Source organism: Callospermophilus lateralis, chromosome 1, assembly GCF_048772815.1.
Source record: "Callospermophilus lateralis isolate mCalLat2 chromosome 1, mCalLat2.hap1, whole genome shotgun sequence".
NCBI lineage: Eukaryota > Metazoa > Chordata > Mammalia > Rodentia > Sciuridae > Callospermophilus > Callospermophilus lateralis.
Window position 1 is genome coordinate 30,543,471 of NC_135305.1, and position 14,913 is coordinate 30,558,383.

General features: G+C 35.5%; 1 protein-coding gene across 4 annotated transcripts in view; it reads right to left on the reverse strand.

Annotated features, from left to right (window-relative positions):
• Positions 1 to 1,488: 1,488 nt before the first annotated feature.
• Hepacam2 (HEPACAM family member 2) overlaps positions 1,489 to 14,913 on the reverse strand; it is a 41,676-nt gene continuing 28,251 nt past the window's right edge. For 2 of the 4 annotated variants that reach the window (XM_076861169.2, XM_076861149.2), the window contains 5 exons: positions 9,852 to 9,977; positions 9,744 to 9,768; positions 9,620 to 9,657; positions 8,264 to 8,337; positions 5,687 to 5,800 (listed from right to left, as the gene is read on the reverse strand). In XM_076861169.2, coding sequence (XP_076717284.2) covers positions 5,687 to 5,800; positions 8,264 to 8,337; positions 9,620 to 9,657; positions 9,744 to 9,768; positions 9,852 to 9,977 — 377 coding nt within the window. Of the gene's footprint in view, positions 2,153 to 5,686; positions 5,801 to 8,263; positions 8,338 to 9,619; positions 9,658 to 9,743; positions 9,769 to 9,851; positions 9,978 to 14,913 lie in introns of those variants that run through there. The other 2 variants (XM_076861160.2, XM_076861178.2) reach the window with 2 other exon arrangements.

The window sequence follows — 14,913 nt, forward strand, 5'->3', positions numbered from 1 at the left end:
TTTGTTAAAAGGGCTATTTTTTCTCCATCATGTTTTTGGCACATTTATCTAGTATCAGTTAACTATATTTGTGTGGGTTTATTTCTGTGTCTTCTATTCTATTTCATTGGTCTTCATAAGTAAATTTGCAGGAAGATCAGTAGAATAGAGGGAAGGGAAGGGAAAAGGGAAGGCAAAGTGGAAATATTATGGTCTGAATTAGAGCAAATTAATATGCTTTTATAATTATGTCACAGTGAATCATAATGTTATGAATAACTAAAAAGAACCAATAAAAAGACTTTTTGAAAAATAATTTATTTGTTCTAATTAGTTTTGCATGACAGCAGAATGCATTTTGATTCATGGTACACAAATGGAGCACAATTTTTCATTTCTCTGGTTATACACTGTATCATCATACATGTATCCAAGGTAATGATGTCAGTTTTATTCTACCATCTTTTCTACCTCCATGCCTCCTCCCTTTTCCTTCCCCTCCTTTGCCCTATCCAAAATTCCTCCATTCCTCCCCCCAATTATGGATCAGCATCCACTTATCAGAGAAAAAATTCAGCCTTTGGTTTTGGGGGATTGGCTAACTTCACTTAGAATGATATTCTCCAACTCCCATCCATTTAGCTGCAAATGCCATGATTTTATTCTCTTTTAATGCTGAGTAATATGCCACTGTGTATATATACACCACAGTTTCTTTATCCATTCATCTATTGAAAGGCATCTAGGTTGGTTCCACAGTTTAGCTACTTTGAATTGAGCTGCTATAAACATAGATGTGGCTGCATCATTGTAGTATGCTGTTTTTAAGTCCTTTGGGTATAGACCAAGGAGTGGGATAGCTGGGTCAAATGGTGGTTCCATTCCAAATTTTCCAAGGAATCTCTATATTGCTTTCCAGATTGGTTGCACCAATTTGTAGTCCCACCTGTAATGTAAGAGTGAAGACTTTTTATTTTAATAGTTCTCCATCAGGAGCTGCCACATAGGAGCTCAGCACCCTTAGCCTTGAGCGATGGAGGTGTGGAACTGGCTTCTGCTGAGTGTGAAAGCAGGTGGACCTCACTTCCACTAGGCAGGGGAATGAAGCTCTTGGAGTGGGCATCACCCAATGAGACTGGGCTACACCTCCCTGAAACCCAATCCCTTGCCTCATTTGGGTTGAACTTTCTCGAATGTCCTCCCCTCAATAAATGGGATGGTTTCAGGTGTGCCCACTCTCTTTCCAACAGACCTTTAAGACCGAGAGCCATCCCTGATTTCTGCAAGCAAAAGGTATTTCTGTGTGTTGCATGCTTCTTTTGCCATTTTCTTAGTTATTGATGTGGCCAGCTCTTGTGAACCCAGCTCAGGTTGCCAGCCCAGCTAGCTGGCAATAATTCTCTATAATCTACATTTTATTGTACATTGCAAAATAAGGGTAAGAAATCTAACTCTGCAATCTGACTTATGTAATGTTTTACTCTATAAGATAAAAAAATCAGGGCCACATAAAAGCAAAAACAGAATAATTTATTTGAATCCATTTTACTTTCAACAAAATAAAAACAAGGCTTCAGCAAGTAATTCTTTAAACATGTTTGCAAGTCGTTTTTCAAAAATACCCTTGACAACCAGGGAGAAGGCACAGTCTTACTTTGGAACAACCATCCTTATTATTTTGTGGCACATAATAAGAAATAAATTTGGCAATTGAAATTTTTTTAACCATCTAAACAGTAATGAAAATTTAATAAAACAAGAGCCTACTAAAAAATTTACAAATGTTAATCCATAATTGTAGGTGAGATTAGGATAACATCAATGTTGATGAAAGTGGAAGTACAGATTGGAATGCTTTTTGAGATAAATTTAATATAAAAAGAGTGATGAGGAAGCTTTATTTTTCCCTTCCTCCCAGTCCCCATGATAAGAATGTCCATTGAGAAATATTTCCCCACTTTTCTGTGGTGTGTAACACATTGTATGTGTGCTGGGAAATCTGCAGTCCAATTTGTATAAATGCTTCTAGTCTGCATTTGAAAGAAGTAATGAGTAAAAGGTATTGAGTTTGAGTTCTTCATCGATTCCAGATGAATATATATTTCCACAGTTTCTTCCAAAATGCCCCTTCATTATTTCACTCCAATGTACTGATTTGCCCATGAAATCTCACCTGGTAAACAGATATAAGGGATATGTGAACTGTTGTATAAATATCCAAATCTACAGGTAAAAGAACTCTAAATTATTCTATTTCTTTACATAGCTATATATCATATGAGTGAAATTTTAATTAATAAATATGAAGAGTAAGCAACCATTAAACTCCCTAGACAATTACCTTTTGAAACTCAAGGTTTACCTACTTGAATGTCCTGTTTTCAAGAAAATAACAATTATCTTTGGGTTCAAAACAAACTATGCCAAGAACACTTAATGATGTCAACAGACAGCCTTTCAAGAAATACAAATATAAGTTCAATAAACAAATAATTGGGCTGAGTACTTGGATATGAACATGACCAATTTACCAATTTCTTAAATGCCAGCCCAATTAGCACACAATCACATGTACTCAAGAAAATAGTCTAAGAAGCAAAGGATGAAATTGCTTGGCTGTCTTTTTTACTCTAGAAGTGACTGTCAAGTCAAGGTTAAAAAAAAGCAGTAAGTTAGAATTCTTTCCCAGTGCTTGTGCATTCACTCTGGGAGTGAGGGATAGAAGAGGTTTGCTAACCACCTGCAATCTGCATTATTCATGAAATTGATCTTTGAATTTAATTGGACCTAGAGAATAAAAACCATAAGCAATCAGGAGAGAAAAATGGTCTTTGCATCTATGGGCAATATTTATTCTATGGAGGAATGTTTATTTTATGAAGGATCATTAGTCTTTGGTTAAAACAACCAAACAGGAACTTGCTAAATTAAGGAGTCCTTAAAAGACTCAGTCTTATTTACATGTCTGTGAATTGACTGTAAATAAAATAAGTGCAAAACAGTTTGTGATGATAAAAAAGAAAACACTGTTCTTTTTAAAAAATTTATAGTAGGTGACATAATCTGTATGGAAAGAAAATAATACTTTTAAAAATGTTAGGTTCCCATTTGGATAAGTTAAAAGAGTGACAGAGGAAGAAAAAATTTCAAAGGATTTTAGGGAGAAGGAAGACAGACTTGAAGTCTTGCAGAAAATAAGAGGACACCAGGCACTGTGGAGTAGGCCTGTAATCCTGGCAACTCAGGAGACTGAGGCAGCAGGTTGCAAGTTCAAGGCCAGCCTCAGCAACTTAGCAAAACCCTAAGCAATTTAGTGAGACCCTGTGTCAAAATAAATAAAATTTAAAAAGGGCTGGGGATATAGGTCAGTGGTAAAGTGCCTTTGGGTTCAACTCCCACTACCAAACAAACAAAAATAAAAAAACCAAGAGGAAGAGAGAAGTAAAGACTCAGGAATGGAAGGAATCAAAGAAGGGAAGAGAGAGCCACTGGAAGACAAAGGCACACAGAGAACAAAACAAAAGAAAACAAACAAACAGGTCTCAGAAGAGGAGAAAAAGTGAGAAGAGCAGAGAGCTGAGAAGACATTCCCTGGTGGGCTGTGATCAAGAGTTGATATCCTGATGCCTTTCATAGGAGCATGTCCTTAACTGAAGTTTTGCATGTTCCCTTATGCGTTTGAAGAAAATAATAGGAGCAAATTATATTTAATGCTTTTATAATTATGTTAAAAATGAATCCTAACGTTATGTATAACTAAAAAATTCTAAATAGAAAAAGAAAAGCATTTCTGCTTAATTTTTCACCTTCACAATTTTTTTTTTTCTGAAATGAACTTTTAGATTCTTAAGCTATTCTAAAGATTTTATTTCTGTCTGAAAGTCATCTGGTCTCAGAGGGTGATTTTTTAAAAAGAGAATAAAGCTGGATACGGTGGCACCTGCCTATAAACCTAGGCTGAGGCAAAAGGATTGCAAGTTCAAAGCTAGCCTAGCAACTCAATGAAGCTCAAACAACTTAGCAAGACCCTGTCTCAAAAAAAAAAAAAAAAAAAAAAAAAAAAAAGTGCTGGGGATGTGGCTCAGTGGTTAAGTGTCCCTGGGTTCAATGCCTGGTAAGTCCCCCTCCACCCATAAAAAAGAGAGAGACTCAGTTTTCTCATATGCAAAACCAACCCAATCACTTTTGTGTTCTGAAATTGTAGATGCCATATTCACAATTTTAACTCAATATTTGTTTCATATTACGTACTTAGGAACCTCAGAGGATAAACCCCAAATTTTCATTTGGTTTGCTTTCATTCTAGTGGGCAAAGTAGATATTTAGAACAAAAGATACATAGAAAACAAGTGAATTTGCTGAAATCAATCTTCTAAAGCAGACATAGTTTCAAAATTATGGTGAAAGATATGCTAATTAACCTGATTTGATCATGACATAATCTAGACATAGATCAAAACACCACATTAAACCCCATAAATATGTAGTTATATGTCAATCAAAAAAAAAAAAAGGGAAGGAAGGAGAGAATAGGAAAGAAAAGGAAAGGAAAAGAAAGCATCCCCTAACTTTCTATGCCAGAGAGTAAAGAGGATTAGACATCATTTCAGAGAGTTTTTTATTTTTTAAACTATTATGGAATAATACTCCATTTTATAGTAGTCCATTAGAGTAATAGTATATTGCTTTAAACTAGTTTTTTTCCAAATCATTAGTTTCTAGTTCCACCAAGATCTGTTCCTAATTTACCTGACTTCAGATAACTTTCTGGGGTCCTCTGAAGTGTCTTGTCACTTATTTAGCCTTTAAGTTACTGCATAGTTCCTCCATTCCCCCCAGGACTGGGGTCTCCTCCCCATCAGATAATTTCTCATGTAGTCATTCATTCCTAGCTGTTATTTTTGGTATTCACCCAGAGGTGTGCATGAATTACTTTGCTGGCACTGTTTCTGTTGCCAGAGGGGAAGTTCCTGGGTGTAGTTATTGATGTTCTTTTCAGAGTCAATAAATGACAAATAAAGAAATGATGGAAGATGATTTGTGGCTGTTATGCCTGCAGGCAGCTGCAGTCCACAACAAACAGTTCATTTCATTATTTCAAAAGACTGTGGGCTCAGTTTCACCATCATGAAGAGGGGACAGAGACTTCTTTCTTAGTGACAGCTTTGAGCTTAACTGGATCAGTGGTTTCCTGACTTTAGCCTCAACAGAAGTTTTTTGCCATCTCTGAGAGACCAGTCCTCTTGGTCTGGTATTTGATGCTGTCTGTGCTGTGGACCTTCCTTAGGCCTTTTTAATCCTGGTCCTGTTTTTACTTCAGATCATGGTGGCTCTGATATTACCATGGCCACTGGGAAATCATGAAGATAATCAGATGGCTTGAGAACTGACCTGAACATGCTTTCATCCTTAGATGTAGATTCCATGGGGACATACCATGAGAGGGAAAAATGTACACAACAGACAGTTCATTCTAAAGCTCTGCATCTAGTCCAATTGCCCAAGCCCATGGCCCCAGAAGATATTTGTGTGTTTGCCTGTTTTATTTCTCCAGATTATTTTCAGATGGGCAAATGTCCTATACATTTTCAAATGTACAGAAGCTATGATTTCCTGTTTTAATATTTTTCTTATGAGACTTTCAATAAATTCTGAGGATAAATGCTAGGTAAGCTCTTCCACAGCACCACCAAATGGAGATTCATACTTACTCTGGATGATCTTGCTGTTGGGCAGGGATGTGCTGAATAACTTCATAAATTGTACTATGCAAATCTTGGCCTGATACACCATTGGAGGCTGGAATAGATCTACTTGGCATCTAGAAAATATGGCATATAAAAAAATTAGCCAAGACTATTCAATAGTATTTATTTCCACTATGCTATAGAGTTGAAAACAACTGGCAGTTGTGATGATTAGAGAATTAGAACCTAGAATGTTTGTTTCCTCCTTGTTACAATTTCCAGCACTTACCCTATGGTGGTTTGTGCAGCAACAAAGCTATGAGGTCAGAAAAGGAATATAGCTTGACAAAACTATGACTTTTTTTTCCTTCATTGAAGAAGAAGGCTGTCAATACTACACAGGAAATATAATAGGAAGGAAAAATGGCAAAGAGGATATAACAGAACAGCTTAGAACCAGTGTACATATTATCTCTTATATGACATCTTCTCAGTTAACCTTTGACACTATTTGCCAATTCCATGTGAAAAAGTAGCTTAAAAGAATAATATATAGCCAAAATCCCTATTCATGTTGCAAGAGACAATAGCAAGAAATATGGAGTACATTAAGGGAGATATTTTGGTTTGAATGTAGTAATGGGCTCTAAAAACTAAAGGCTTGAGGGAATGAAGAAAGAATAGTAGGAATTTAGTAAAAACCATCCTGTATATTAATTAATTAATACTGCTGCTGAATTTTAGTCCTTATTTACATAGCCCCACCTAGAGGATACTGTCCTGGCCAAGTGCGAGGAGTTCCCTACCTCATCCCAACTTGATTTGCTGGGTTATATTAGAACATTTTTGCTTCATGCTTTTCTGGAGACTGCCTGTTTTACTTTTACTTACTAAAGCTTCATTATATGTGAATTTTCCTATCATTTGGGGTTGAGGAGTTTTGATTTTGATTTGTACTTGAGAAAGAATCTTGTTTTTCTTTGGCATCGTAATAGGCAGGGGCTATGATAAAAGTGATGATCAATAACTTAACCGAATATTAAAACTGTTGGATACACACATTAGTTCATATCATTCAATTATTTTCTGCCCATCTCCTGAAAGAGATGCTAAGTGGACAGTGAAATGTACAACAGATAGAGAAGTAATTTCATTTATGCATGTACCACAATAAACTAAGAGATGATTTTTTTAAAAACTAAACAAACCCCTAGCAATTCAATTTATTTTCCTTAATTCCTTCAATTTTGCAATCTTAGTTTTGTGGGCCCTTGTTTTCTTGTAAAGCCACTGCATTGGCTGCTAATCTTCCCACATAACTGCCATCCTGGCTACTTCTCACTCAGATCCTCCTCCTCCCATCCTGGTCTCCATTCTCTTCCTATGGTTGTTGGTTTTGATTTCTCACTTCTTCCCCATAGCACCTGGCATGACCAACTAAGAACTTCAGAAGTTTTGTCAGGAGTTTTTAGCTTTGAAAATGGGCATAGCTCCAAATCAAGTTATTCCATTTATGACACAAACAAGAGGTCTTCTGAGATGCATTTAAATTTCTCTGCTTCAAATTCTTGAGGATCGTAGCATTTTGAGTCAATAGAGGACCTCCCAATTTGTATCCCAAACTTTTTAGTTCTTCATATTTACATAGCTCAAATAATTTTTCACAAGCATAAATTTAAGGTTTCTTTTTTACAAAATCTCACTCATTTCCAATGAATTCCTAGGAATAAAATTGTGCATTATTTCAAATAAACTTCTAGCCTCAAAGATTCAACTATAAGTCCTCTTGGTTCTTCAGTTTCCTGCTCTACCAACTGAAGACACACCTTAAAGTAGTGCTGTCCCTGTGAGAAGCTATTTTAAATAACTGATCCATCAAATATTTATTTTTGTCTTTTGGTTGTGAAAGTGAAGGGTGAGCCAATCCTGCCTGGGACTGAATGGGACAATGCAAAGCCTTTCCGGGGGAGAGTTCTTTTCATCTTATGACAATGTGGGCACTGGTGTTAATGACTTACCCTTAGGGAGTAAAATGAAATCCAATCAACTCCTCTCCATTACTCACATGGCACTTCTGAAATAAAGTCTGTGGCCAGGAAACTTAGTGGATGAACCTTACACATGGACAGAATGCTCTGGACAAGAAAAGTGACCATTTTCTAACAGCAACTAGTTCTTAAAAAAAAAATGGAAGTGAGAATGCCCAGAAACAAGACATCCATTTATGACCCCTTGCATAAATGGACTATCATAGGGAAATAAGGAAAAAGAGGGAAAACTGGTCCTATACCAATCTAGAAGGAAATCTGGTCCTATACCAATCTCTTTGCTAAGCTAACCAGGTAAAGAATACTTATTACTTAGTGTTGCTTCCTTGTTTGTATTAGCTTATAAAAACTGAGAAAAAAAAAAACACCTTAGCTAACTCCCCAGATCCAGCCACATCATTCATTACAGAGTAAATCAACACTTCTTAATGCAGCAGGGGGAAATGCAGCCATTGGACTACACTGCCCAAGTTCTTAAACAAATGCTGCTTACACCTCTGGTGAAGCAGAATTCTACTTCTTGGTTAATCAGACACTAGGAAAACCAACCCTGGGAACACCAGAGGCATCTGGAAAAGCAACAAATTCATATATTCCAAAGTCATCCAGAGCATCTTCATGGCCTGAAATAGAAAACAATACTACTTACAAATCCAAAGCTTTGACTTGTGATTGTTGTTTTTTAAAACCATAGTAAAAAATTATTGTCAAATTAAATGGTATAGGTACAAAACCAATTTAACATTTCCTAATGCCCTGTGGTCATACTGCCTTTGAGCAGTGTTGGAAATCAGCCCTTCTGAATTGAAACTGAACTGGAACTGGAATTATTCTTAAAGCCTGAGGTGGAAACAATGTATTACATATTCACATACACACATGTGAACAGGCTTGTCCGTTGTAGCCCTCAATATTCAGACTTGTGGACACCAAGATTTTAGCCTTTGATGCACCCATGATAGCTACTGCACCCTGCTATAGCTAACAGAGATCACCATAATGGAAAAGAGTAACTATAGCTTCTCAGATATATAAAATTTCATACAATACAATATGTCACAAATATCATCTGTAAGGTGATAGAATTGGGGTGGTAGGAAGAAGCCAAATAATCTCAGGGCCCTTTCCTGTTCTGCAGGCAATCATTTGTAAGTAGGCAAGGGCTAGCTAAGAGGAACAAGTTACACATTTATTAAGCATCTGGGTATTAGGTTCTTCTCCTACATAATTTTATTTAATTCTCTTAGCAACACTAGGAAGAAGTTTTCATCTCTATTGTATAGATGAGGAAGTTGAGGTCAAGAAAAATAGTTTTCCCAAGGGGAATGTGGCATAGAAGGGATTGAACTAGCTCCTGGTGATGCCAAGGCCTGAGCAAAATCTCCATTGTTAACTTGCAACAACTCAGTGCAGAGTCAACAGCGAAGGTAATGAGGGTCAAGTGGGGACAAAGCAGCAGCGCTGGCCCTGCCAAACCTCCAGTTCCTCTTCTGTGTGGGATGGAGTGGCTGGCATCCCAGCATCCCTAGGAATTAACAAAGCGAGACAGCCCTTTGGCATTTTCAAAATAATAATAATGAATAAATGAATAAGGAAGGATTAAGCAGAACTCAGTAACTATGGAAAGTGATTTAATCTCTGATCCTTAGTTTTCTTGCCTGAAAAACAGAGTTGAGAGTGACTTCCAGGCTTCTTTTACACATTTTTGTGGCTTATATAAAATGAATACAGGGACAGCACTTTGTAATGAAGGTGCTATTCAATTATTATTATGAATGTTATATTATTATAGATATCATACTAATATTGGCTTATTTTACTTCTATTACATTGATAGTAATATCACTAATTCAAATAACAACATTAATTAATGTTGATAATACCACTTTTTAGACTCACCATTACCTGAAAATGTTTGTGCTCTCCTGTATTCTGTTTCTGGCCTGAAAAGACAAATAGGTACTTCTATCAGGGATAATAATTGAGGAAAAAAACATTCAAAAATTATTTCCATAGAAACATGCATTACCTGCCTTCTAGCTTCTGTTTTATAGCTAAAACCCAAAGAGAAAAAAATATAGTAAGGTGTATATAAAAGTATGTATATATAGCTTATTTTTTTCTAATCTTTACCTACCTTTGTAGGGTTGATATTTTTTCCATAGGAAGAGAAGACACATGGATATAATCAAAAATAATGATATTCCAGTTATACTTGCTAAAGGGGACAATGATTTGCCTTTTTGTGCAAGTTTCTCTAGTCCTAAATAAAAAATAAATATATTTTAGTAATAAATTACTATGTGATTTTACAAGTTGATTATCATTCAATATGTTAAATAAGATGCTATTACAAAACTAGAGAGACACCAAATGAAAGGAGCAAACTTATTTTAGAACAAATACACACCCATCCACATAAAATTCCCCAGTGATATCTGTGATGGGAAACTTGTGTGGTAAACTGCCTGGGATAATACTGGCATATTGTACTTAATGAGCAAATAGCTCATGTCACACTTCTCAATTGTATTTGCCACTGTAACTTAAATCTATGTCAGCTCATTGTCTCTGCATCCCCAGATACTGGATGTTCTCACTCTCCCTCTGTCCCTCCCCATCTCCTTCCATCTCACCTTTTTAAATTTCAATTTTCTAAGGGGATGGTGGTACATAATTAAATGTGTGAGAGGAGGTGTTGGCCAAAAATTAGTAAAGTGTATTTGAACTAATCAAGAAAGGTCAATCCTAAAACTCAAATGAATATAATTTTTAATAAATCGTTTAAGTCTCACCTTGTGACTAAAATTCATTTTGTTTTGTAAGTTTATTCCCTTTGTTAATATGACTGTAGTATATGGTGCTAATAGCTAACATCTGCTGAATACTTGCAATATGTCAGGTTGTGTTTTAAGAATGCAGGACACATTAACTCACAGACTCCTCCCAATGGTCTTATCAGGGAGGTGTTATTTCATCATCTCCTCTTACAGATGAAGAAGAGGAAGCTTTCCCCAGGTCACTCAGGTAATAAGTGGTAGATTTGACGCCAGGCTCTTAACCCTTGATGACACCTCTCTCTAATGTTATTTTAACACAATTTATTAACCACAGCTATGTTAATACCAGCTTCAGATTATAATTTTTTAGTTATATTTAACCTGTATAGTAGGAAATAGTGTGACCTCCACAAAAATGTGGAAAACAGATGTCATCCATATTACCATGTGACTTAGATATTGATGTGGAAATGAATCATGGTGGGTTCTTGTATCTGCCCAGATTAAAGTAGAAATGAAAGTCATCTGGTGCCAATTCCATTCTGGGTGTGGTGAAGAACATGTGGCCATTCAACTCAGCACTAAACATGAGTCTGCATGCTGTCATCCTGGATTGTAAATCTTTGTTGAGGTCTTTAGCAGCCAAGATCAGCAGGAAGCATTAATCTTCCCTCAGTATGGACCTATCTACACCTCTTGTCTTTTCCACTTAGAATAGTTTCAAAATGTAGTGTAGATGATACATTCCAAACTGCTGAACAAGTCATGGAAATCCAGTTATCCCTTCTAACTTCCCCAAGCAACACTGTTCCCATATTTGTCTTTCCCCTTGAGTATACAAGAGATAAACAAGATTGTTTTTTATTATCAAAAATCTTCATTTCTAGTGAGAAATTTATAAATTTCTAATATGTATTCAGAAAATTCCACTCTTAAAATGCTCTTCTATAGAATAACAGTTGCATCATATTGCCTTTAAATAGATTTTAAGTTAAATTCTTTTTTTAAAGCCAGATAGCAGAAATATATGTAAAGTGGTTTAAAATGAACTAGAATGGCATTTTATTGGTTCTAGACCTAGATTAGACATCATAAAATGTAAGAGAACAATAGTTGATCTCCTCTTTGTTAATAAATTGTACAAGACATAATACTCTCCAACTGTTAGAAAGTTGGCCTTCCAGTTGGAATTATTTTAGCACTTAGGTGATTTCTTTGTGAGGTCTTAGTGTCTCTCTCTCTCTCTCTCAATATTGTATGCCTGCTTCATAGATTTGTTCTCTCTAAAGAGCTTAAAGAACTCTGAAATTTTAGGTGAGCCATTTGATTCTCAGGGTTTTGATTTTCACGTTGATAAAAGGAAAAGGTGAGAATGGTTGCCTTTGTCTTCTTGATCTGATACTTTATGATTTAGGACAGCCAGAGAGGTTTACAAGTTTATTATGTAAATAGGACACTTTATCTGGTGGCATACTAGTAACTCAGTCTCAAAAAATTGCACATTTATACCTACATTATTTATAAATTTTATTTATATAAAGAATGAGTAGCACATAATTTACAAATAACAATAAAATATGCAATATTCTTTATTGTTAATTCCATATAGCTATTAATTTCTCACAGAAGTGCTTTTGTTGATTTTTGCTGAACTCTTATTTAAATCTATGGTCAACCTGTGAGTGAAATTCAATGAATTTTAAAATCCAGTTTGACAATATTTGTCTTTCAGTTGGAATATTTAGTTCATTAATACTTAATGTAATTACTAATATATTTTGGCTTAGATCTACAATCTAACTATTATCTATTTCCTGCATTTTTGTTTCTTTTTCTAAATTTTCTTAATCAGCATTTTATTTTATTTCTCTTTGCTTGTTAGTTACACATTTTTATTTGTTTCTTAGACTTTAGAGACTTAGAAGTCTTAATCAAAATTACACTTTTACCTTTCCTGCTTTTTCCTGTTTCTACAATGCAAGAAAAAATTCTATATAAAAGATGGATCTTTAAAACTCCAGTATTCAAATTTTAATCTAGTATGCCTGACTATAATTCTATGCTCTTTTCACCATTTCTGACTGACCACTATACTGAAACCCAAATACTTACAGTTTTACCAATCGGAGGTACAACAAATAAATTAAATTTGTTTTCTGTTTTATGCTGTATCAATTGGTGGAACTCTCACATCTCCCTAACAACTCTCTTCTTCAGAGTCAACATCTCTAGATCAATATGGTGTTTTTTTATAGGAGTGGTTTCTAGATTTTTCATCATCCTAGAAGTATACTTTTGGATGTTAAAGAAAAGCTCATCGATTCCACTCCTAGGATGTAAATCTACAAGAATTCATACTCCACTGTGGTTCCCAATAAGATAAAGGCAAATAGAATCCTCTCTGAAATACTGAAAGTAAAAAAGAAAAAGAAAAAAAAAAAAGAAAAAGAAACAAAGGGGCTGGGAATGTAGCTCAGTGGTACAGCCTAGCAGGTGTGAGATCCCCAGCACTAAAAAAAAAAAAAAGAAAGAAAAAAGAGAAAAGAAAGAAAGAAAAAAGCAAAGCAAACAGAAAAATAATCAATTAAAAAATGCCAAATAATAGAGTCACTTTTATCACTTTTAGCAAAGGAATTCTCTAGTTCTTCATTTTAGATCTGATATTAAAATTAAAATTAGTTAAAGGAATTTTCAGATAATGTAAAATTAAACATATGTATTATATGTATATAAAACCAGATGTGTATTGGTTCCCATTTACTTATAATTGTATCATATCAATAATAATGAAAATGATAAAAACTTAGAGCACCAGTTATAGGTACAAAGAAATAATGTTAGAGAAAATAAAATATTTGCCATAGTAAGTTCTAGAATAGAATCTGAAGCTTTTTTTTTTTTTTTTCCTAACTGGGAATTCAATTTTTTTTCTCATTAATCTGTGCTCAAAATTAGCAAATAGGTTCCTATTAATCAGCGTTTCCTCTAGCCTTTTCTAATTCCAAACTTCAGGTGCTTCAACTCTTTCACTTTGTGATAACCTATCTTTACCTAAATTCAATAACCTATGACTCCTCAAACAAGAATGAATAGCAGTTAAGTCTCTTCAAGTTCTATGATGTGCTTTACCATGAGTAAAATTTCAGAAAAAAACATTTTATTATAACCTCAATTTTTTTCTTAAACTTAAAAATAGCTGGATAAGGCAGTACATGCCTATAATCCCACCTACTCAGAGGCTGAGGCAAGGAGCTTCGCAAGTTCAATACTAACCTAGGCAATTTTGTGAGACCCTGTCTGGGGATGTAGCTAGTGGTAGAGCACCCATGGGTTCAATCCCCTTACCACAAAAAACAAAACCAAAAATTGACAACAACAACAACAACAACAACAAAAACCCCTGAAGATATGCTAATTCTTATTTCAGAGCACTTCTCATTCTAATGGTGAATATTCAATCTGGTTTGTCAGCCCTTTGTGGGACACTTCTATAATTCTGGAGTCCATTATAAAGTTTAACATATGATGATGACTGGATGTTTTATGCTAAGATACATTTCCCCTACTCTCCTTTGTTTGTTAACTTTTTGTCTCTTTTGATATGTATTTGCTGAAATGACCTAATTTGCACATTCTCTCCTATACAGGATTACATTCTTCCCATCCCCCATTTCTTCCTATTTTTTTAGACTCCTTCCTTATTGCCCTCTTGCCTCTTTCCCTTGGCTTCTGTTTACTCTACATGAGAGAACCACGTGGTGGTGGCCAGCAACTGTCAGACCCAAACCTTGGCTGTGTCAAAGGCCAGGCATCCTCCTTGGGGATCCTAAGAATAAGGGTGGTCCTTTTCTCAGAACAAAATCTCTTTCTTAGCTCCCTTCTCTTCTGGAGTATCCTGGTTCTCTGTTAACATTACTTGTATATTCCAGAATGCAAATCATGGGGCACGGCTATTGTGGTTTCAGCCCTAGATAGCGTGGTTTGGATACACAAACTTTCACAGCTCAAACTTGAAAACAAGACAGTAGGGAAATTCTGACCACATTGCCCCAGAGAATGTATGTGAATCCCCATGCATTTCTGGACACTCGTAGGCCTTCCCCTTTTCCTCCTTTTATAAAGTTTACACTTTTCCTTAGCCCACAGCATGCTATCCTTCCCATTATTTAAACATGATTGACTCGTTTACTGAAGCCTGAGTGCAAATGCTATTTGCCCCCTCCTTAAGCAAACAAATAAAATGGAATAACATGTTAAATGCAAATATGGGCAAGAGGTGTGGTATCCATGGTATCGAAACCCTGCTGTTTGAGAGACTGCACCCAAAACAGGAGAGCCATATGCTACCACTCACTGTGTCTATTTCTAGATCAGAATGGAGTCTTTAGATCTCTCCTATCCAATCTGTTCCCTGATTAT